The sequence below is a fragment of the Pseudophryne corroboree genome, chromosome 1 (genome assembly GCF_028390025.1).
Source record: "Pseudophryne corroboree isolate aPseCor3 chromosome 1, aPseCor3.hap2, whole genome shotgun sequence".
Lineage (NCBI taxonomy): Eukaryota > Metazoa > Chordata > Amphibia > Anura > Myobatrachidae > Pseudophryne > Pseudophryne corroboree.
The window spans coordinates 451,587,232-451,604,361 of NC_086444.1; the positions used below are offsets into that span (position 1 = coordinate 451,587,232).

The 17,130-nt window shown below is 45.4% G+C and overlaps 1 protein-coding gene across 9 annotated transcripts in view; it reads left to right on the plus strand.

Annotated features, from left to right (window-relative positions):
* Nucleotides 1-17,130, plus strand: part of LOC134892515 (putative methyltransferase DDB_G0268948) — a 101,832-nt gene that overhangs the window by 52,899 nt on the left and 31,803 nt on the right. For all 9 annotated transcript variants that reach the window (XM_063913617.1, XM_063913618.1, XM_063913619.1 and 6 more), the window contains one exon: nt 15,444-15,604. In XM_063913617.1, coding sequence (XP_063769687.1) covers nt 15,444-15,604 — 161 coding nt within the window. The remainder of the gene's footprint in view (nt 1-15,443; nt 15,605-17,130) is intronic.

Here is a 17,130-nt window from a genome sequence, read left to right on the forward strand (position 1 = left end):
AATTAAGTGAATAAGTTCACATTAGGATAATAACTGGACTACAGTAGTGCTACTAAATCAATACTTTTTGAAAATATTCCATGCATGTTTCTTCTGTAGAAATTGTTTGATTAAATATGGCAGAGGTAGTGGAAACTGGCCCACATTGGGGGCAGAATTAGGGATTTTGATTACAGTTAATTTACCAAAAAGCTCTCATGTGTACCTGTCAGTATTTGACAGGAGGAATTGTCTTTGCTTAAACCAACAGGGATGTGAAACCACTCATGCAGGTAGAGTGGAATAACCAGTGCTATTATGAGGAATGCAATATATGGTTATAGGCAGCAGAATGAAATTACTTTGACACACTGGTTTAGAAACTTGTTGGAAAATGATACAAGCCAGAAATGTAACATATTTGACACATGTATCTAGGAACTTGGTGAAGAATGATGCAAGTTAGGAATGTAACACATTTCAGATATAGGTTTTATGTCACAAGTGCACTGAGCAGAAAATATAGCTGGAATTGAATCATGACTGTTTGAGGTACAGATTTAGAATAAATTTGATCAGTTCACTGATAATAATATCAAATGGGTTTTTGTTGGCTGCGATTCATAAACATAATGAAATACATGAATAATTCTGTGTTAACTAACAATTTAAATCATGAACAAATTTTGTAATTCTTTAATTGTGAGTTATCAGGTATGAATTATAGGTCTGTATTTGAGATACAGATGGTTATATCCTGATTATATTGATTAATATTTTCACCACATACATAATATTGGTCTAATTTAAGACATAGATTTATCTTTTACAGGGGATGCAATTGAATTTATGCATTTACAGAGTGCATATACATATAAGTTTATGCCACTCAGAGTACCCCTTTTATTTTAGGAGGAATAATTAAAGGTTACGTTTTAAACTATTATAATCATATCATATCGATTTACATATTAAATTTTGTTATAAAAGAGTGTTCCAAAAAGCAATCTACTCTCTTTGTTGCCTCTTTGCAACAAACACGTTGTTTTACATTCCCTATGTCTGCCACACAGGGCAGGAAATCCGTGGACGCTTCTGCATCATGCAGTGCTTGCACCACGGATTTACCTGAGGGGGAAGTTTTAGCTGATGGTTCAGGTACTGGGTGCCATACATCTCCCAGTCAGCCCGCAGCACCTGTGGCCAATGAGGAACCACCTTGGCCAGCGTTCACAAGTATGCTGAATACACTTGTGACACGTCTTACACCCCCTGTGGGGCCTCCTGTGCCATTGCAGCCACATATTGCCCCTGTAGTTAATCCGCCCTAGGCGGACCCTCTGTCTACCTACATACAACAATTAAATCAATCTTTGGCTAGACGACAGTCTACCCCATGCCCCTTTGTGGTCAATAAGTTATCTAAGCAGGCTGCTTCCTTCTCACAATCCACTAATATTTCAGATAATTCGTCTGATGAGGATGGGGAATATACTGATCCGTCAGACACTGATATACAGTCGCTTCTGACCAGGACCCTTCAACTCAGGTTGATGTTCCTGACCTAGTGGAGGCTATTAAGCTGATTGTACAAATTGATGATAAGGTAGATCCCACTACTGCGTCTAAGAAACCTGATAAGTTCAAACGTCAGAAGGTTACTAAAGTAGTTTTACCACATTCTGACTATTTTATTGACATGTGTCAGGAATCCTTGTTATCTCAAGGAAAGAAATTATCCCTGTCTAAAAAGATTCTAGCTCGTTATCCTATCCCTGCGGAGTTGAGTAACAAGTGGGAAACTCCACCGCCGGTGGACTTTCATGTTGCCCATCTTGTGGTGTCATCTACTCTGCCTGTCACCACTGTCACCTCACTGAAGGAACCGACGGAAAAGCGTGTGGAGGGATGCCTGAAATCTATTTACTCCCTTACCGTTGCAGTACATAGACCCACTATAGCAGCCTCCTGGGCCGCAAAAAGAATTGAAGCATGGGTTAAGGCATTAGAGGATGAGCTGCCTCAGGATATTTCTGACACTGCCAGACAATATCTGTTTCATATTACCACCGCCTCCCACTATATTTGAGGAGGCGTCCTCTGACGCAGGTGTAATGGCGGCCAAGGCATCTACTACGTCTATGCTGGCTCGCAGAATTCTGTGGTTGAGGTCCTGGAAGGTGGACCTATATTCCAAAAAGACCTTGGAGGTGCTCGCTTTTAAGGGAGACATCTTATTTGGAGAAGATCTGAATAAGATTGTGACTGACTTGGTGACTGCTAAGACTGCGTTTCTCCCAAGTACTAATCCTTCTGCTCCAAAGGCAAAGAGTACCACTTTTCGTTCCTTTCAACCTCCAGGGAAAGCAAAGGGTTAGGCATACCCGAGACAGGCTCATACTTCCAAAACCGACTAAGTCCAAACCTAAACAATCCTGGGCCGCCCGTCAGCCTGCTTCCAAACAAGACAAGCCTGCTGCATGACGGGGCGGGCCTCCCCCTGGGGGATCCCAGGGTGGGAGGCCGACTTCTGCAGTTCGCCCAGACATGGTTAAAGACCACTTCAGACGCCTGGATGCGGGAAGTTGTCTATCACGGGTACGCAACCTCTTTCAAGAGACATCCCCCTCGCCAGTTCTGCTCGACTGCTATCCCTTCGGATATATTGAAAGTGCAAGCTCTGCAATTGGTTGTGCGATCCCTCCTGGACACAGGAGTGGTAGTGCCGGTACCTCTGTCCCAGAGAGGCAGGGGATGCTATTCAACCCCAATGGGTCCTTTCGGCCTATACTCAACCTCAAATCATTGAACAAATTTGTGAGAGTGTCCAAATTCCGTATGGAAACTCTGCGCTCTATTATACTGGCCATGGAACCCAAAGACTATATGGTGTCCCTGGACATACAGGATGCTTACCTGCATATAAAAAAAAAATTAAGTATTTAACTTAACCAGCGCTTTATCGATGATCCGATAGATCACTTGTTCTCATGCATCATCCTGATATGCAGTGGGGGAAATATGAAAAAAATAAAAAAATATATATAGTGTAACACAGTTTTAATTTTACATGAATAACAGACAGTATTAAAATGCTCAAATATGAACATAAAGTGCAAAGCAAGGCATAGTCCTCTCTCCAAGGCAGGAGGCTTTCCAGTCAAGTGATACAGTGGGTATTTACCAGATAAGTAGGAACTGTGGTTTAGGCAGTTCAATACACGTTCATACAGATAACATTGGGGATCCCGGGAAAGTCCCCCTGCAGAGCCGTATAGGGAAATATTCCTGTATCTCCAGTGCCGGATCGTCTCCTTCACCAACTCGTTTCTTCCCCACACTGGGGTCTTTATCAAGGTATGAATATCTTACCTGCATATACCTATTGCCATATCGCATTAGCAATATCTGCGGTTTGCTATTGGCAACCTACATTATCAATTCCAGGCTCTGCCATTTGGATTGGCCACGGCCCCTCGGATCTTCCCCAAGGTCATGGCCGTGATGACTGCCTTCTCTGCCATCAGGGAATCCGGATCCTGCCATATCTGGACGACTTGCTGATCCTGGTGAACTCCCAAGATGTTCTCCTCAGTCATCTGGAGCTGACGATCCAATTCCTACAAGCCCGCGGGTGGCTCATCAACTGGAAAAAGTCCTCGCTGGTCCTTGCTCGGAGCATGGTGCACCTGGGGGCTCTGCTAGACACACACAGCCAGAGACTGTTTCTGTCTCCAGAGAAAGTCCTGAAACTACAGGACAAGATCAGATGCTTTCTTTCTCGCCCAAGGGTGTCGATACACTCAGTGATGCAAGTACTAGGCCTCATGGTATCGGCTTTCGACATGGTGGAGTACGCTCAATTTCATTCCCGCCCCTGCAGAGGTTAATCCTTTCCAAATGGGACGGCCTGCCTCATCGGATCAGGTCTCAAATGATCTCCTTGACTCCGGAGGTTCGTCTGTCACTGAGCTGGTGGTTACAGGACCAACAGTCGAGCAGGGGGCGACCCTTCTGGATCCCCAACTGGGTCCTACTGACTATGGACGCCAGTCTGCGGGGTTGGGGCGCGGTGCTGGAGCAACACACTCTCCAGGGTCGGTGGATCAAGGAGGAATCTCTCCTCCCGATAAACATTCTGGAATTGCGGGCAGTGTTCAATGCTTTGAATCTGGCCCTGCCTCTGGTACAGAACAGGCCTGTTCAAGTACAATCAGACAACTCCACCACGGTGGCGCACATAAATCATCAAGGCGGCACTCAAAGTCGCATGGCAATAATGGAAGTGTCAAAAATCCTTCGTTGGGCGGAATGCCATCTGCCAGCAATATTGGCAGTGTTCATTCCCGGAGTCGTCAACTGGGAAGCGGATTTCCTCAGTCTTCAGGCCGTGCACACTGGAGAGTGGAGTCTTCATCCGGAAGTCTTTCAACTCCTAGTGGACAAGTGGGGACTGCCAGATGTAGACCTGATGGCGTCTCGACACAATCACAAGGTCCTGATCTTCGGATCAAGGACAAGGGATCCTCAAGCAGGAGTCGTGGACGCACTGGCAATTCCATGGTACTTACAGCTACCATACTTGTTCCCTCCAGTGTCACTCAAGCCCAGGGTACTACGGAAGTTCAAGCAATAAGGAATACTACTTCTAGTCGCTCCAGCGTGGCCTAGACGGTATTGGTTCTAAGACCTGCAGAGTCTATCGATCGAGCGTCCTCTTCTACTTCCTCAATGCCCAGACTTCCTCGTTCAGGGCCCTTGTATCTATGCAGACATGGCCAGGCTGGTTTTGATGGCGTGGCTTTGAAGCTTCACTCCTGAGGGCCAAAGGATTCTCCGAGGCGGTTATCCAAACTATGCTGAAGGCCCGCAAAACCGGCTTCTGCACGGATTTATTACAGGACCTGGAATTCTTACTTCACCTGGAGTGCTGCTAATAATTAGAACGCATACAATTTCAGAACTTCCAAACTTCTGGCTTTTCTGCAACAAGGCCTGGATTTAGGCCTTCGTTTAGCCTCCCTCAAGGTTCACATATCTGCCTTGTCGGTATGGTTTCAGAGGAAGATTGCGTCTATTCATGACGTTTATACTTTCACTCAAGGTGTTTTACGGATCCATCCTCCATATGTCCCTCCTGTGGCTCCATGGGATCTGTCTGTTGTCTTGAATGCCCTACAAGAGTCTCCATTTGAATCTCTTGAATCTGTGGACCTTAAATATCTTACGCTTAAGATCGTGTTTCTGCTGGCTATTGCCTCTGCAAGGAGGGCGTCGGACTTAGGAGCTTTGTCCTGTCATCCGCCCTTTCTGATTTTTCACCGTGACCGGGCAGTTCTTTGAACTCGCCCTGGTTATTTGCCTAAGGTGGTGTAATCTTTTCACCTCAACCAAGAGATCGTGGTTCCGGCTTTTATCTCTTCTGGTTTGTCCTCCAAAGAGCGGTCTTTGGATGCGGTACGGACTCTCTGTATTTACGTGGAGAGGACTGCCTCTCTCAGGAGGTCCAATACCCTTTTTGTACTTTTTGGTTTTCACAAACGTTGCTGGCCTGCGAATAAGCAAACCTTGGCCAGATGGATTAGAATGGTGATTGCACAAGCTTATGCACAGGCTGGTCACTCAGTGAACACGTTCATTAGGTTAAATGCCTTTGATACTTCCGCCTCCCAGGATGCTTCCTTTGGACGCCGGGTTCTTGTGGCCGCTACGGTGCGTCCCCTCCCATGAGGAACTGCTTTAGGACAACCCGATGTATTCCTTCTGGAACACAGTGTACCCCGCTGCAGAAATGGAGATCTATGGTAGACTTACCATAGTTAAATCTCTTTCTGCGAGGTACACTGGTTTCCACAGGGCGCCCACCCTGACGCACTTAGCTTCTTTGGGTTTGTATGGTATTAGCCGCTGGTCCCTTCTCCTCCTGTCGTGAGAATGTGGCTCTATGTGACTAACATCTGCCTTCTCTTTACCTGCTACTGCATTGGACTGGTTGACGAAACTGAGCTCCAGTTCCTGGAGGCGGGGCTATAGAGGAGGCCATGCAATGCACCCTGGGAACAGTCTAAGCTTTAGCCTGTTGGTGCCTCTGGATCAAGATCCAACTCTACACCTCGATGTATTCCCTGTGGAACCCAGTGTACCTCGCAGAAAGAGATTTAACTATGGTAAGTCTACCATAAAGTGCCTTATAACTTATAACAATTAATTTGATCAAAATAAATTATCCTTAGAAAGCGTGCATTCCTATTACACTAAAAATCATCTTTGTCATTTGTGTTACTATGGGCCTAATTCAGACCTGATCGCAAGCAGATAAATTTGTTAGCTAATGGGCAAAACCATGTGCACTGCAGGTGGGGCAGATGTAACGTGCAGAGAGTAAAGCTGGATATACACTGGACGATCTAGCTTACTATTTGGGCTAGATAGGTCGTTGAACGATAATATCGTTCCGTGTGTACAGGCTAGATCGTTCACTAGGCACGCTCCTGTGAGTAAGTGTCAAAATCGTTGATAGACTGTGCAGCAAGGTGAATATTGGCTAGATCGGACATGATCGTTCACTGTCTACACAGTGTGTATGAACGATTTTGGCTACATGATGTCATCTAGCCGCTAAGAAAATATTTAAATTTGGAGCCAAAAACCATCTAGGCAAGATCTTTGAAAAATTTAAAGATTTGGCTAGATCTTTCCATGTGTACACTGTAGATCGTTGAGTCAGGTCCATGGAGCTGAAAGTGAAAGATTTTCTCTTTCGGTCTTTCCGCATGTACCCAGCTTTAGATATGGGTGGGGTGTGTTCAAACTAAAATCTAAATTGCAGTGTAAAAATAAAGCAGCCAGTATTTACCCTGCACAGAAACAATATAACCCATCCAAATCTAAAGGGGGGTACTCACGGAGCGATCGCTGCTTAAAATCTAAGCAATCTGACTAGATTGCTTAGATGTTAAGCATGATCGCTCCGTGTTTACCCCCCACAGCGATAGCGATGCGCAGCACCACGCATCGCTATCGCTGGTGCTAGATTGGCCTGCATGCAGGCCAATCTAGCAGGTCGCTCATTTCACCCGCTGGGTGAAATGAGCGCCCCCCGTCTACCCCCGCACGCTCAGCACACATCACGCTGTGCTGAGCGGCGGGAGAGATGTGTGCTGAGCGGTTCGCTCAGCACACATCTCTCCCACATCGGCCAGTGAGTACTGGCCTTTACTCTCTATGCACATGTTATATCTGCCCCCTTCCCCCCTGCAGTGCACATGGTTTTGCCCATTATCTAACAAATTTGCTGCTGCGATTGGGTCTGAATTGGGCCCTATATACACAATGTTGAATTATTCTTTTGTATTGCTGTTGTTCATAACAATTTACAGGCCCCACAAAGGGCCTACTTCAGTAGGGATCGCTATTGAGACTGATGCATATGCAGAAATCAAGCACCATCGACCGTAGCGGTTGACCCATGCCTCCTCAAAATAATGCATTTCCAGTTACAACGGGCGCCATGTTTTTCATCGCAGCTTACATCAGATGCACGCCCTAAAAACGGCCATGGCACCTCGTTTTCCCAACCACTCCCTAGAAACTCACTTCTTGGCAATCACTTTGCAGTCGCATTTCACTGGGCATGCGCAGTCTACTGTCTAATCGGACAATTTGCATTTTTGCCGTTAAGTGATCCTTACTGAATTAGGCCCAAAGTCTATATTGAATAAGAAACTGCTATAGTTACAATACATTTTTCTTATATAATATCTTGACACCTATATTTGTGGGAAAATTATTTGTTTTTATAGCTGCCTACTACACTATCACTTTGTGCAGCTTGCTGTTTTGTGTCTCATGTTTTCTTGAAATAGCTGAGCCCTTTCACAAAGGAAGAGTCACCTGCCCATCTGACTTATCGGTTCGATAGCTACTCGCGTACATACTACAGTGCTATATGTTTTGCTGTAGGCACAGTATATGCGCTTAGCTTGCTAAGTTTATGGAGAGCATCCATATGATAGGATGTAGTCGTATTGTTGATAGTTATGATGTTGACATTGTTCATACAGTATGTTGAATTTGAAAATGTCGACACTTGAAATGTTGACATTGCATGGAGCAGCAGCAGAGGGTTAGGCTACAGAAGGGTTAGGGTTTAGGATTAGTCATGGTTACTTTCGGATCCCGGAAGAAACCGATGGAACCGCCAGACACACCGTACTAGGTAAGTCAACACAAGGTCCCCAGGGACGTTTTGTCGACATTCTAATGATGACAGCATATTATCAGTGTCGACATTATGACCATGTTTACAAAATATACCACACCCCATGTAGTATTGTCACGTGCACGAAGCTAACACATGCGTACAGGCAGTCTTTGTGCTTAAATCCAGGAGCATGGATGTTTCCATTGTGAAATGGATCTTTTACGCAGGGCGCCACACGGTATCTAAAATGTGTGCAGTTTTACTGTTGTAGAATAATTTGTTCAATTAATTCCCCCACCCCATGGAGTGATTACTCCTCCTCAGAAAAAAAAAAAATTCCTCCCCTAACTCTGAAATGGAGAACTTCTGACCTATCCTCCTCAGATTTATCAGCATTGTATTGGTCCGCATTACTGAATGTCTTTCTGCCATTCAGGACCATTTCTAGACAATTTGTCTCCCAGTGCAAATAGCAACAAATGTGCACCCATCCCCCACCATAGACATTCTAAAATGTAAATATAATTGTGGGGGCATTGCTAAAAAAGGGTGTGGCCTTGCAGGAAAACAAACTATTTCTCTATCGTCCTAGTGGATGCTGGGGTTCCTGAAAGGACCAGGGGGATAGCGGCTCCGCAGGAGACAGGGCACAAAAGTAAAGCTTTTCCGATCAGGTGGTGTGCACTGGCTCCTCCCCCTATGACCCTCCTCCAGACTCCAGTTAGATTTTTGTGCCCGGCCGAGAAGGGTGCAATTCTAGGTGGCTCTCCTAAAGAGCTGCTTAGAGAAAGTTTAGCTTAGGTTTTTTATTTTACAGTGAGTCCTGCTGGCAACAGGATCACTGCAACGAGGGACTGAGGGGAGAAGAAGTGAACTCACCTGCGTGCAGGATGGATTGGCTTCTTGGCTACTGGACATCAGCTCCAGAGGGACGATCACAGGTACAGCCTGGATGGTCACCGGAGCCGCGCCGCCGGCCCCCTTGCAGATGCTGAAGTTAGAAGAGGTCCAGAATCGGCGGCTGAAGACTCTGACAGTCTTCTAAAGGTAGCGCACAGCACTGCAGCTGTGCGCCATTTTCCTCTCAGCACACTTCACACGCTGTCACTGAGGGTGCAGGGCGCTGGGGGGGGGCGCCCTGGGAGGCAAATGTAAACCTATATACTGGCTAAAAATACCTCACATATAGCCCCCAGAGGCTATATGGAGATATTTAACCCCTGCCAAACTTCACTAAAGAGCGGGAGACGAGCCCGCCGGAAAAGGGGCGGGGCCTATCTCCTCAGCACACAGCGCCATTTTTTCTCTCACAGAAAGGCTGGAGAGAAGGCTCCCAGGCTCTCCCCTGCACTGCACTACAGAAACAGGGTTTAAACAGAGAGGGGGGCACTAATTGGCGATATAAATATATATATAAAGATGCTATTAGGGAGAAACACTTATATAAGGTTGTCCCTATGTAATTATAGCGTTTTTTGGTGTGTGCTGGCAAACTCTCCCTCTGTCTCTCCAAAGGGCTGGTGGGGTCCTGTCCTCTGTCAGAGCATTCCAGGTGTGTGTGCTGTGTGTCGGTACGTGTGTGTCGACATGTATGAGGACGATGTTGGAGGAGGCGGAGAAATTGCCTGTAATGGTGATGTCACTCTCTAGGGAGTCGACACCGGAATGGATGGCTTATTAAGGGAATTACGTGAAAATGTCAACACGCTGCAAGGTCGGTTGACGACATGAGACGGCCGACAAACAATTAGTACCGGTCCAGGCGTCTCAGAAACACCGTCAGGGTTTTTTTTTTAAAAACGCCCATTTACCTCAGTCGGTCGACACAGACACGGACACTGAATCCAGTGTCGACGGTGAATAAACAAACGTATTCCTCATTAGGGCCACACGTTAAGGGCAATGAAGGAGGTGTTACATATTTCTGATACTACAAGTACCACAAAAAAGGGTATTATGTGGGAGTGAAAAAACTACCTGTAGTTTTTCCTGAATCAGATAAAATAAAATGAAGTGTGTGATGATGCGTGGGTTTACCCCGATAGCAAATATTGGCGTTATACCCTTTCCCGCCAGAAGTTAGGGCGCGTTGGGAAACACCCCTTAGGGTGGATAAGGCGCTCACACGCTTATCAAGTGGCGTTACCGTCTCCAGATACGGCCGCCCTCAAGGAGCCAGCTGATAGGCAGCTGGAAAAATATCCTAAAAAGTATATACACACATACGGTGGTTATACTGCGACCAGCGATCGCCATCAGCCTGGAGATGCAGTGCTGGGTTGGCTTGGTCGAATTCCCTGACTAAAAATATTTTATTGATATAGAGCATTTAATAGGATGCATTCTATATATATGTATGCGAGATGCACAGAGGGATATTTGCACTCTGGCATCAAGATAAGTGCGTTGTCCATATCTCCCAGAAGATGTCATGGACACGACAGTGGTCAGGTGATACAGATCCCATACGGCACATGGAAGTATTGCCGTATAAAGGGAAGGAGTTATTTGGGGTCGGTCCATCGGACCTGGGGGCCACGGCTACAGCTGGGAAATCCAACCTTTTTACCCCAAGTTACATCTCAGCAGAAAAAGACACTGTCTTTTCAGCCTCAATCCTTCCGTTTCCCATGTGGGCAAGCGGGCAAAAGGCCAGTCATATCTGCCCAGACATAGAGGAAAGGGAAGTAGACTGCAGCAGGCAGCCCCTTCCCAGGAAAAGAAGCCCTCCACCGCGTCTGCCAAGTCCTCAGCGTGACGCTGGGGCCGTGCAAGCGGACTCAGGTGAGGTGGGGGGGTAGTCTCAAGAGTCTCAGCGCGCAGTGGGATCACTCGCAAGTTGACCCCTAGATCGTACAAGTATTATCCCAGGGGTACAGATTGGAGAGTCGAGACATTTTTTCCTCGCAGGTTCCTGAAGCCTGCTTTACCAACGGCTCCCTCCGACAGGGAGGCAGTATTGGGAAAAAATTCACAAGCTGTATTTCCAGCAGGTGATAATCAAAGTACCCCTCCTACAACAAGGAAAAGGGTATTAGTCTTCCACACTATATTGTGGTACTGAAGCCAGACGGCTTGGTGAGACATAGTCTAAATCTGAAATCTTTGAACACTTACATAAAAAGGTTCAAATCAAGATGGAGTCACTCAGAGCAGTGATAGAGAACCGGAAAAAAGGGGACTATATGGTGTCCCTGGACATCAAGGATTACCTCCATGTCCAAATTTGCCCTTCTCAACAAGGGTACCTCTGGTTCGTGATACAGAACTGTCAATATCAGTTTCAGACGCTGCCGTTGAATTATCCACGGCACCCCGGGCCTTTACCAAGGTAATGGCCGAAAAGATGATTCTTAAAAGAAGAAAGGCATCTTAATTATCCCTTACTTGGACGATATCCTGAAAGGGGCAAGTTTCCAGAGAACAGTTGGAGGTCGGAAAAGAACTATCTAAAGTAGTTCTACGACAGCACGAGTGGATTCTAAATATTCCAAAAATCGCAGCTGTTTTCCGATGATACGTCTGCTGTTCCTAGGAATGATTCTGGGCATAGTCCAGAAAGAGGTATTTCTCCTGGAGGGGAAAGCCAGGGAGTTATCCGACCTAGTCAGAAACCTCCTAAAACCAGGCCAAGTATCAGTGCATCAATGCACAGGAGTCCTGGGAAAAATGGTGGCTTCTTACGAAGCGATTCCATTCGGCAGATCTCACGCAAAAACTTTTCAGGGGGATTTGCGGGACGAATGGTCCGGATCGCATCTTCAGATGCATCAGCGGATAACCCTGTCTCCAAGGACAAGGGTGTCTCTTCTGTGGGGGCTGCAGAGTGCTCATCTTCTAGAGGGCAGCACATTCAGCATTCAGGACTGTGTTCTGGTGACCACGGATGCCAGTCTGAGAGGCTGGGGAACAGTCACACAGGGAAGAAATTTCCAAGGAAGTGTGGTCAAGTCTGGAGATTTCTCTCCACATGAATATACTGGAGCTAAGGGCAATTTACGATGCTCTGAGCCTAGGAAGACCTCTGCTTCAAAGTCAACCGGTGCTGATCCAGTAGGACATCATCATGGCAGTCGCCCACGTAAACAGACGGGGCGGCACAAGAAGCAGGAGGGCAATGACAGCAAGGATTCTTCGCTGGGCGAAAAATCATGTGATAACACTGTCAGCAGTGTTCATTCCGGGAGTGGACAACTAGGAAGATTTCCTCAGCATGAATGAATTCCACCCGGAAAAGTGGGAACTTCATCTGGAAGTTTCCACATGTTTGTAAACCGTTGGGAAAGACCAAAGGTGGTTATGATGGCGTCCCACATGAAGCGCCAGGTCTAGAGACCCTCAGGCAATAGCTGGGACGCTCTGGTAACACCGTGGGTGTACCAGTCGGTGTATGTGTTCCCTCCTCTGCCTTTCATACCCAGTGTATGGAGAATGATAGGAAGGAGAGGAGTAAGAACTATACTCGTGGCTCCGGTTTGGCCAAGAAGAACTTGGTACCCGGAACTTCAAGAGATACTAGAAAGGATCTTGATTCAGCAAGAATCATGTCTGTTCCATGACTTACCGCAGCCGCGTTGAAGGGTGAACGCCGGATCCTAAGGGAAAAAGGCATTCCGGAAGAGGTCATCCCTACCCTGGTCAGAGCCAGGAAGGAGGTGACCGCACAACATTATCACTGCTTAGGTGAAAATGTGTTCCATGGTGTGAGGCCAGGAAGGCTCCACGGAAGAATTTCAACTAGGTTAATTCCTACATTTCCTGCAAACAGGAGTGTATATGGGTCTCAAATTGGGGTCCATTAAGGTTCAAATTTCGACCGGTCGATTTTCTTCCAGAAAGAAATTGGCTTCAGTTCCTGAAGTCCAGAAGTTGTTAAGGGAGTACTGCATATACAACCCCCTTTTGATGTCTCCAGTGGCACTGGGCGATCTCAACGTAGTTTGGGATTCCTAAAATCACATTGGTTTAAACAACTCAAATCTGTGGATTTGATATATCTCACATGGAAAGCGACCATGCTGTTGGTCCTGGCCTCGGCCAGGCGAGTGTCAGAATTGGCGCCTTTATCTCACAAAGCCATATCTGATTGTCCATTCGGACAGAGCAAAGCTGTGGACTCGTCCCCAGTTTCTCCCTAAGGTGGTGTCAGCGTTTCACCTGAACCAGCTTATTGTGGTACCTGCGGCTACTAGGGACTTGGAGGACTCCAAGTTGCTGGATGTTGTCAGGGCCCTGAAAATATAGTTTCCAGGTCGGCTGGAGTCAGGAAATCTGACTTGCTGTTTATCCTGTATGCACCCAACAAGCTGGGTGCTCCTGCTTTTAAGCAGACTATTGCTCGTTGGATTTGTAGTACAATTCAGCTTGCACATTCTGTGGCAGGCTTGCCACAGCAAAAAATATGTAAATGCCCATTCCACAAGGAAGGTGGGCTCATCTTGGGCGGCTGCCCGAGGGGTCTCGGCATTACAACTCTGCCGAGCAGCTACGTGGTCGGGGGAGAACACGTTTGTAAAATTCTACAAATTTGATACCCTGGCAAAAAGAGGACCTGGAGTTCTCTCATTCGGTGCTGCAGAGTCATCCGCACTCTCCCGCCCGTTTGGGAGCTTTGGTATAATCCCCATGGTCCTTTCAGGAACCCCAGCATCCACTAGGACGATAGAGAAAATAAGAATTTACTTACCGATAATTCTATTTCTCGGAGTCCGTAGTGGATGCTGGGCGCCCATCCCAAGTGCGGATTATTCTGCAATACTTGTACATAGTTATTGTTACAAAAATCGGGTTATTGTTGTAGGAAGCCGTCTTTCAGAGGCTCCTTTTGTTATCATACTGTTAACTGGGTTTAGATCACAAGTTGTACGGTGTGATTGGTGTGGCTGGTATGAGTCTTACCCGGGATTCATAAATCCTTCCTTATTGTGTACGCTCGTCCGGGCACAGTACCTAACTGGAGTCTGGAGGAGGGTCATAGGGGGAGGAGCCAGTGCACACCACCTGATCGGAAAAGCTTTACTTTTGTGCCCTGTCTCCTGCGGAGCCGCTATCCCCCTGGTCCTTTCAGGAACCCCAGCATCCACTACGGACTCCGAGAAATAGAATTATCGGTAAGTAAATTCTTATTTTTACACCCCACAGGACAGAAACTAAAATCCGCCATCTTATGCCCCACACAGTAATGCCCTCTGTACCATAATAAGCCATATACAGTAACGTCCCTGACACTTTATTGTGCCCCACACAGTACTGCCCAGGACAAGTTATTATGCCACACAGTTATACCCCTCAGGGCAACCCCTGACAACTTAATATGCCCCACAGTTATGTTCCACTGGCCAGTAGTTACCAACCTGTTAACCAACCTCCACAATCAACCCTGCTACACACATTTGCTGCCTAGGTGATCCTGGACTCTGAGCTGTCATTTGGTCCCCACATTCAATTTATTTTTAAATTCTGTTTTATATTTAAAAAACATATCCTTAATATGCCAATATCTTATCCAAGACACTGTAAAAACTAATCTACGCACTCATTATCTCCCGCATTGATTATTGCAATAGTCTCCTTACTGGTCTTCCCCCAAAGCAGAATCTTACCACTACAATCCATTATAAGTGCAGCTGCGAGGCTGATCTTCGAGGACGATCCTCGTTCGTCTGCTGATCTGCTGTGTCTCAGTTCCTCCATTGGTTACTGGTATTCTACCGTATTCAATATAAAATACTTTTACTTACACATAACATAAGGCTACTAACCAAACTACACCAACATACATCTCTTCACTTCTCTCAAAATATCTCCCAACCCGACCTCTTCACTCTGCACAAGCTCTCCATCTCTCATTCTCTCTCATTCCCGATTGCAGGAACTCTGTGGAATGCCCTCCCACACACAATAAGACTATCCTAGCCTTTAAGCGTTCCCTGAAAACTCGTCTCTGCAGGCCAGCTTATCAAGTTTCAGAACTGCTTACATAACGTTCAATAATAATGTCTAATTTTGAGTAATGAGGTTCACAATAAATTGTGCTGTAGCAAAGTACCCCACTGACTGACAGTACCTACCAGTGGAAACACTGTCTCCTGACTGTCACCAGCATTTGTATTATTGCTTAGCAATGCATGTTGGAGAAATGACTATATTAGACATGATTTCTTAAAGGAAATAAATAAAAACGAATGTGTTTAGAAATATATATTGTGAAGAGTGTGCTTAAATTTCTATATTTTATGGTAAACATCTTTTCTCTTCCTAGTTACCAAAACCCTATGTGCTTGCCGTGGATGTTGGCTGTGGGACAGGACAAGGCACCAGAATAATGGCTCCTCATTTTAAAACGGTGTTGGGAACAGACATTAGTGAAGCCCAAATAGAGGAGGCCAAAAAAGCACCTGGGTTTTCAAACATAACATTTAGGTGAGATGAGCTGGTAATAATTCTCAATCATTTTAGAAAACTGTGTAATTCATTGTTGTGTATGCTTCAGACAATTGAGGAGAGGTGTATTAAGGCTGAGGGCACCTAGAAAGGTTGAGGCAGTCATTTTGGTGACTGGTCACTGGAGCATTCCAATAATAACCTCATAGTCTGAAAACCGTCAGACATCTTTCTACTTTGTTTTTTTACGCTATTAAAGAATAAAGAGTTATTAGTATTTTTGAACAGAAGTGTTCCTGTGTGACTTTTATTCTTCTTGATTGCATGGAATGGCTGCCTCTGCTATGTGTAAGTTACCAAACATGTTAATAATATATATATTAATATTTGCCTACTTTTGAAAAAGTATTTCAGGGAGATTGTAAAAGCAACATCTTGTTGATGAAAATACTGATGCTTTTCAGGGCATATTCATGTATTGTGTGTTACTCGCAGGTGGTTCCATATAAGTGGCCACAATAAAACCTTTTTGAAACTGCATTTAGCTATAGGGATCATTGGCCCAAATGTATTAATTCTTAACAAGAGATAAAGTGAAGACTGATAAATAGTGATAAATAACCAGCTCCTAACTGTCATTTTTCAAACATGACATGGCAGTTGGGTTGCTGGTTTGCTGGTCATTTATCACTCTTTATCCGTCTCCACTTTATCTCTTGTGTCATATAATCAATGCAAAGAAATTACACTGATGATCCCATGTAATGCACGTATGGTGCATTCAGGGAGATTGCTAGACTATTGAGGGAGTCAGGGAGATTGCTACTATTTCAAGAAGTCTCCCTAACATTTAGGGAGAGTTGGCAAGTAGTCCTGTGGGTGCAAAATAAAACCCTAGATACTACTAGATGTTATTTGTCATGATGTCATGAGGGAAGGTGAAATCAGACTCTGAAAAGACTGAACCAACCTGCTAGTTATTGAAATATACATTATCAGGTTGTTTTACATTGGTTTAGTATAATTATGTGCTTTATTTTTTTTTTTTGAAAAGTACTTTATTGGACAACTGTACAACATTTGCATATATTATCACAAAACAGCACAAATTGGTACAGTAACATAACTATCTGTATGTATACATTTGAGACAGTTAGTTTGAAACAAAACAATCAACATAAACCAGGTCCAGTCTAATCAGAGAGTATCATATTAGGGGCCTTTTTAGAAGGGTGGGTGTCCTAGGTCTAGAATTTCTAGGTTATACCATGTAGTGTGAAATATAGCTTGGCGTAGGGGTTTTTTGACAGGGCTGTCTAGTGTTTGCACATAAGGGAGCCATATGTCAAAGAATTTTGCTATTTTGTTCTCTTTATCAAGTAGCATCTCCAGCCATTCCATGTGGAAGAGGTATGATATTCTTGGCAAAAATATAGCTAGGGATAGGGAGTCGGTGGCTATCCATTGCGACAGTATTGTTTTTTTGCCTGCTGCTGCTATTTTGGTTAACAATTGGCGTTTGCCGATCGGTAGCTTAGAGGCAGGGTGAGTCGAGTGCAAGTCCC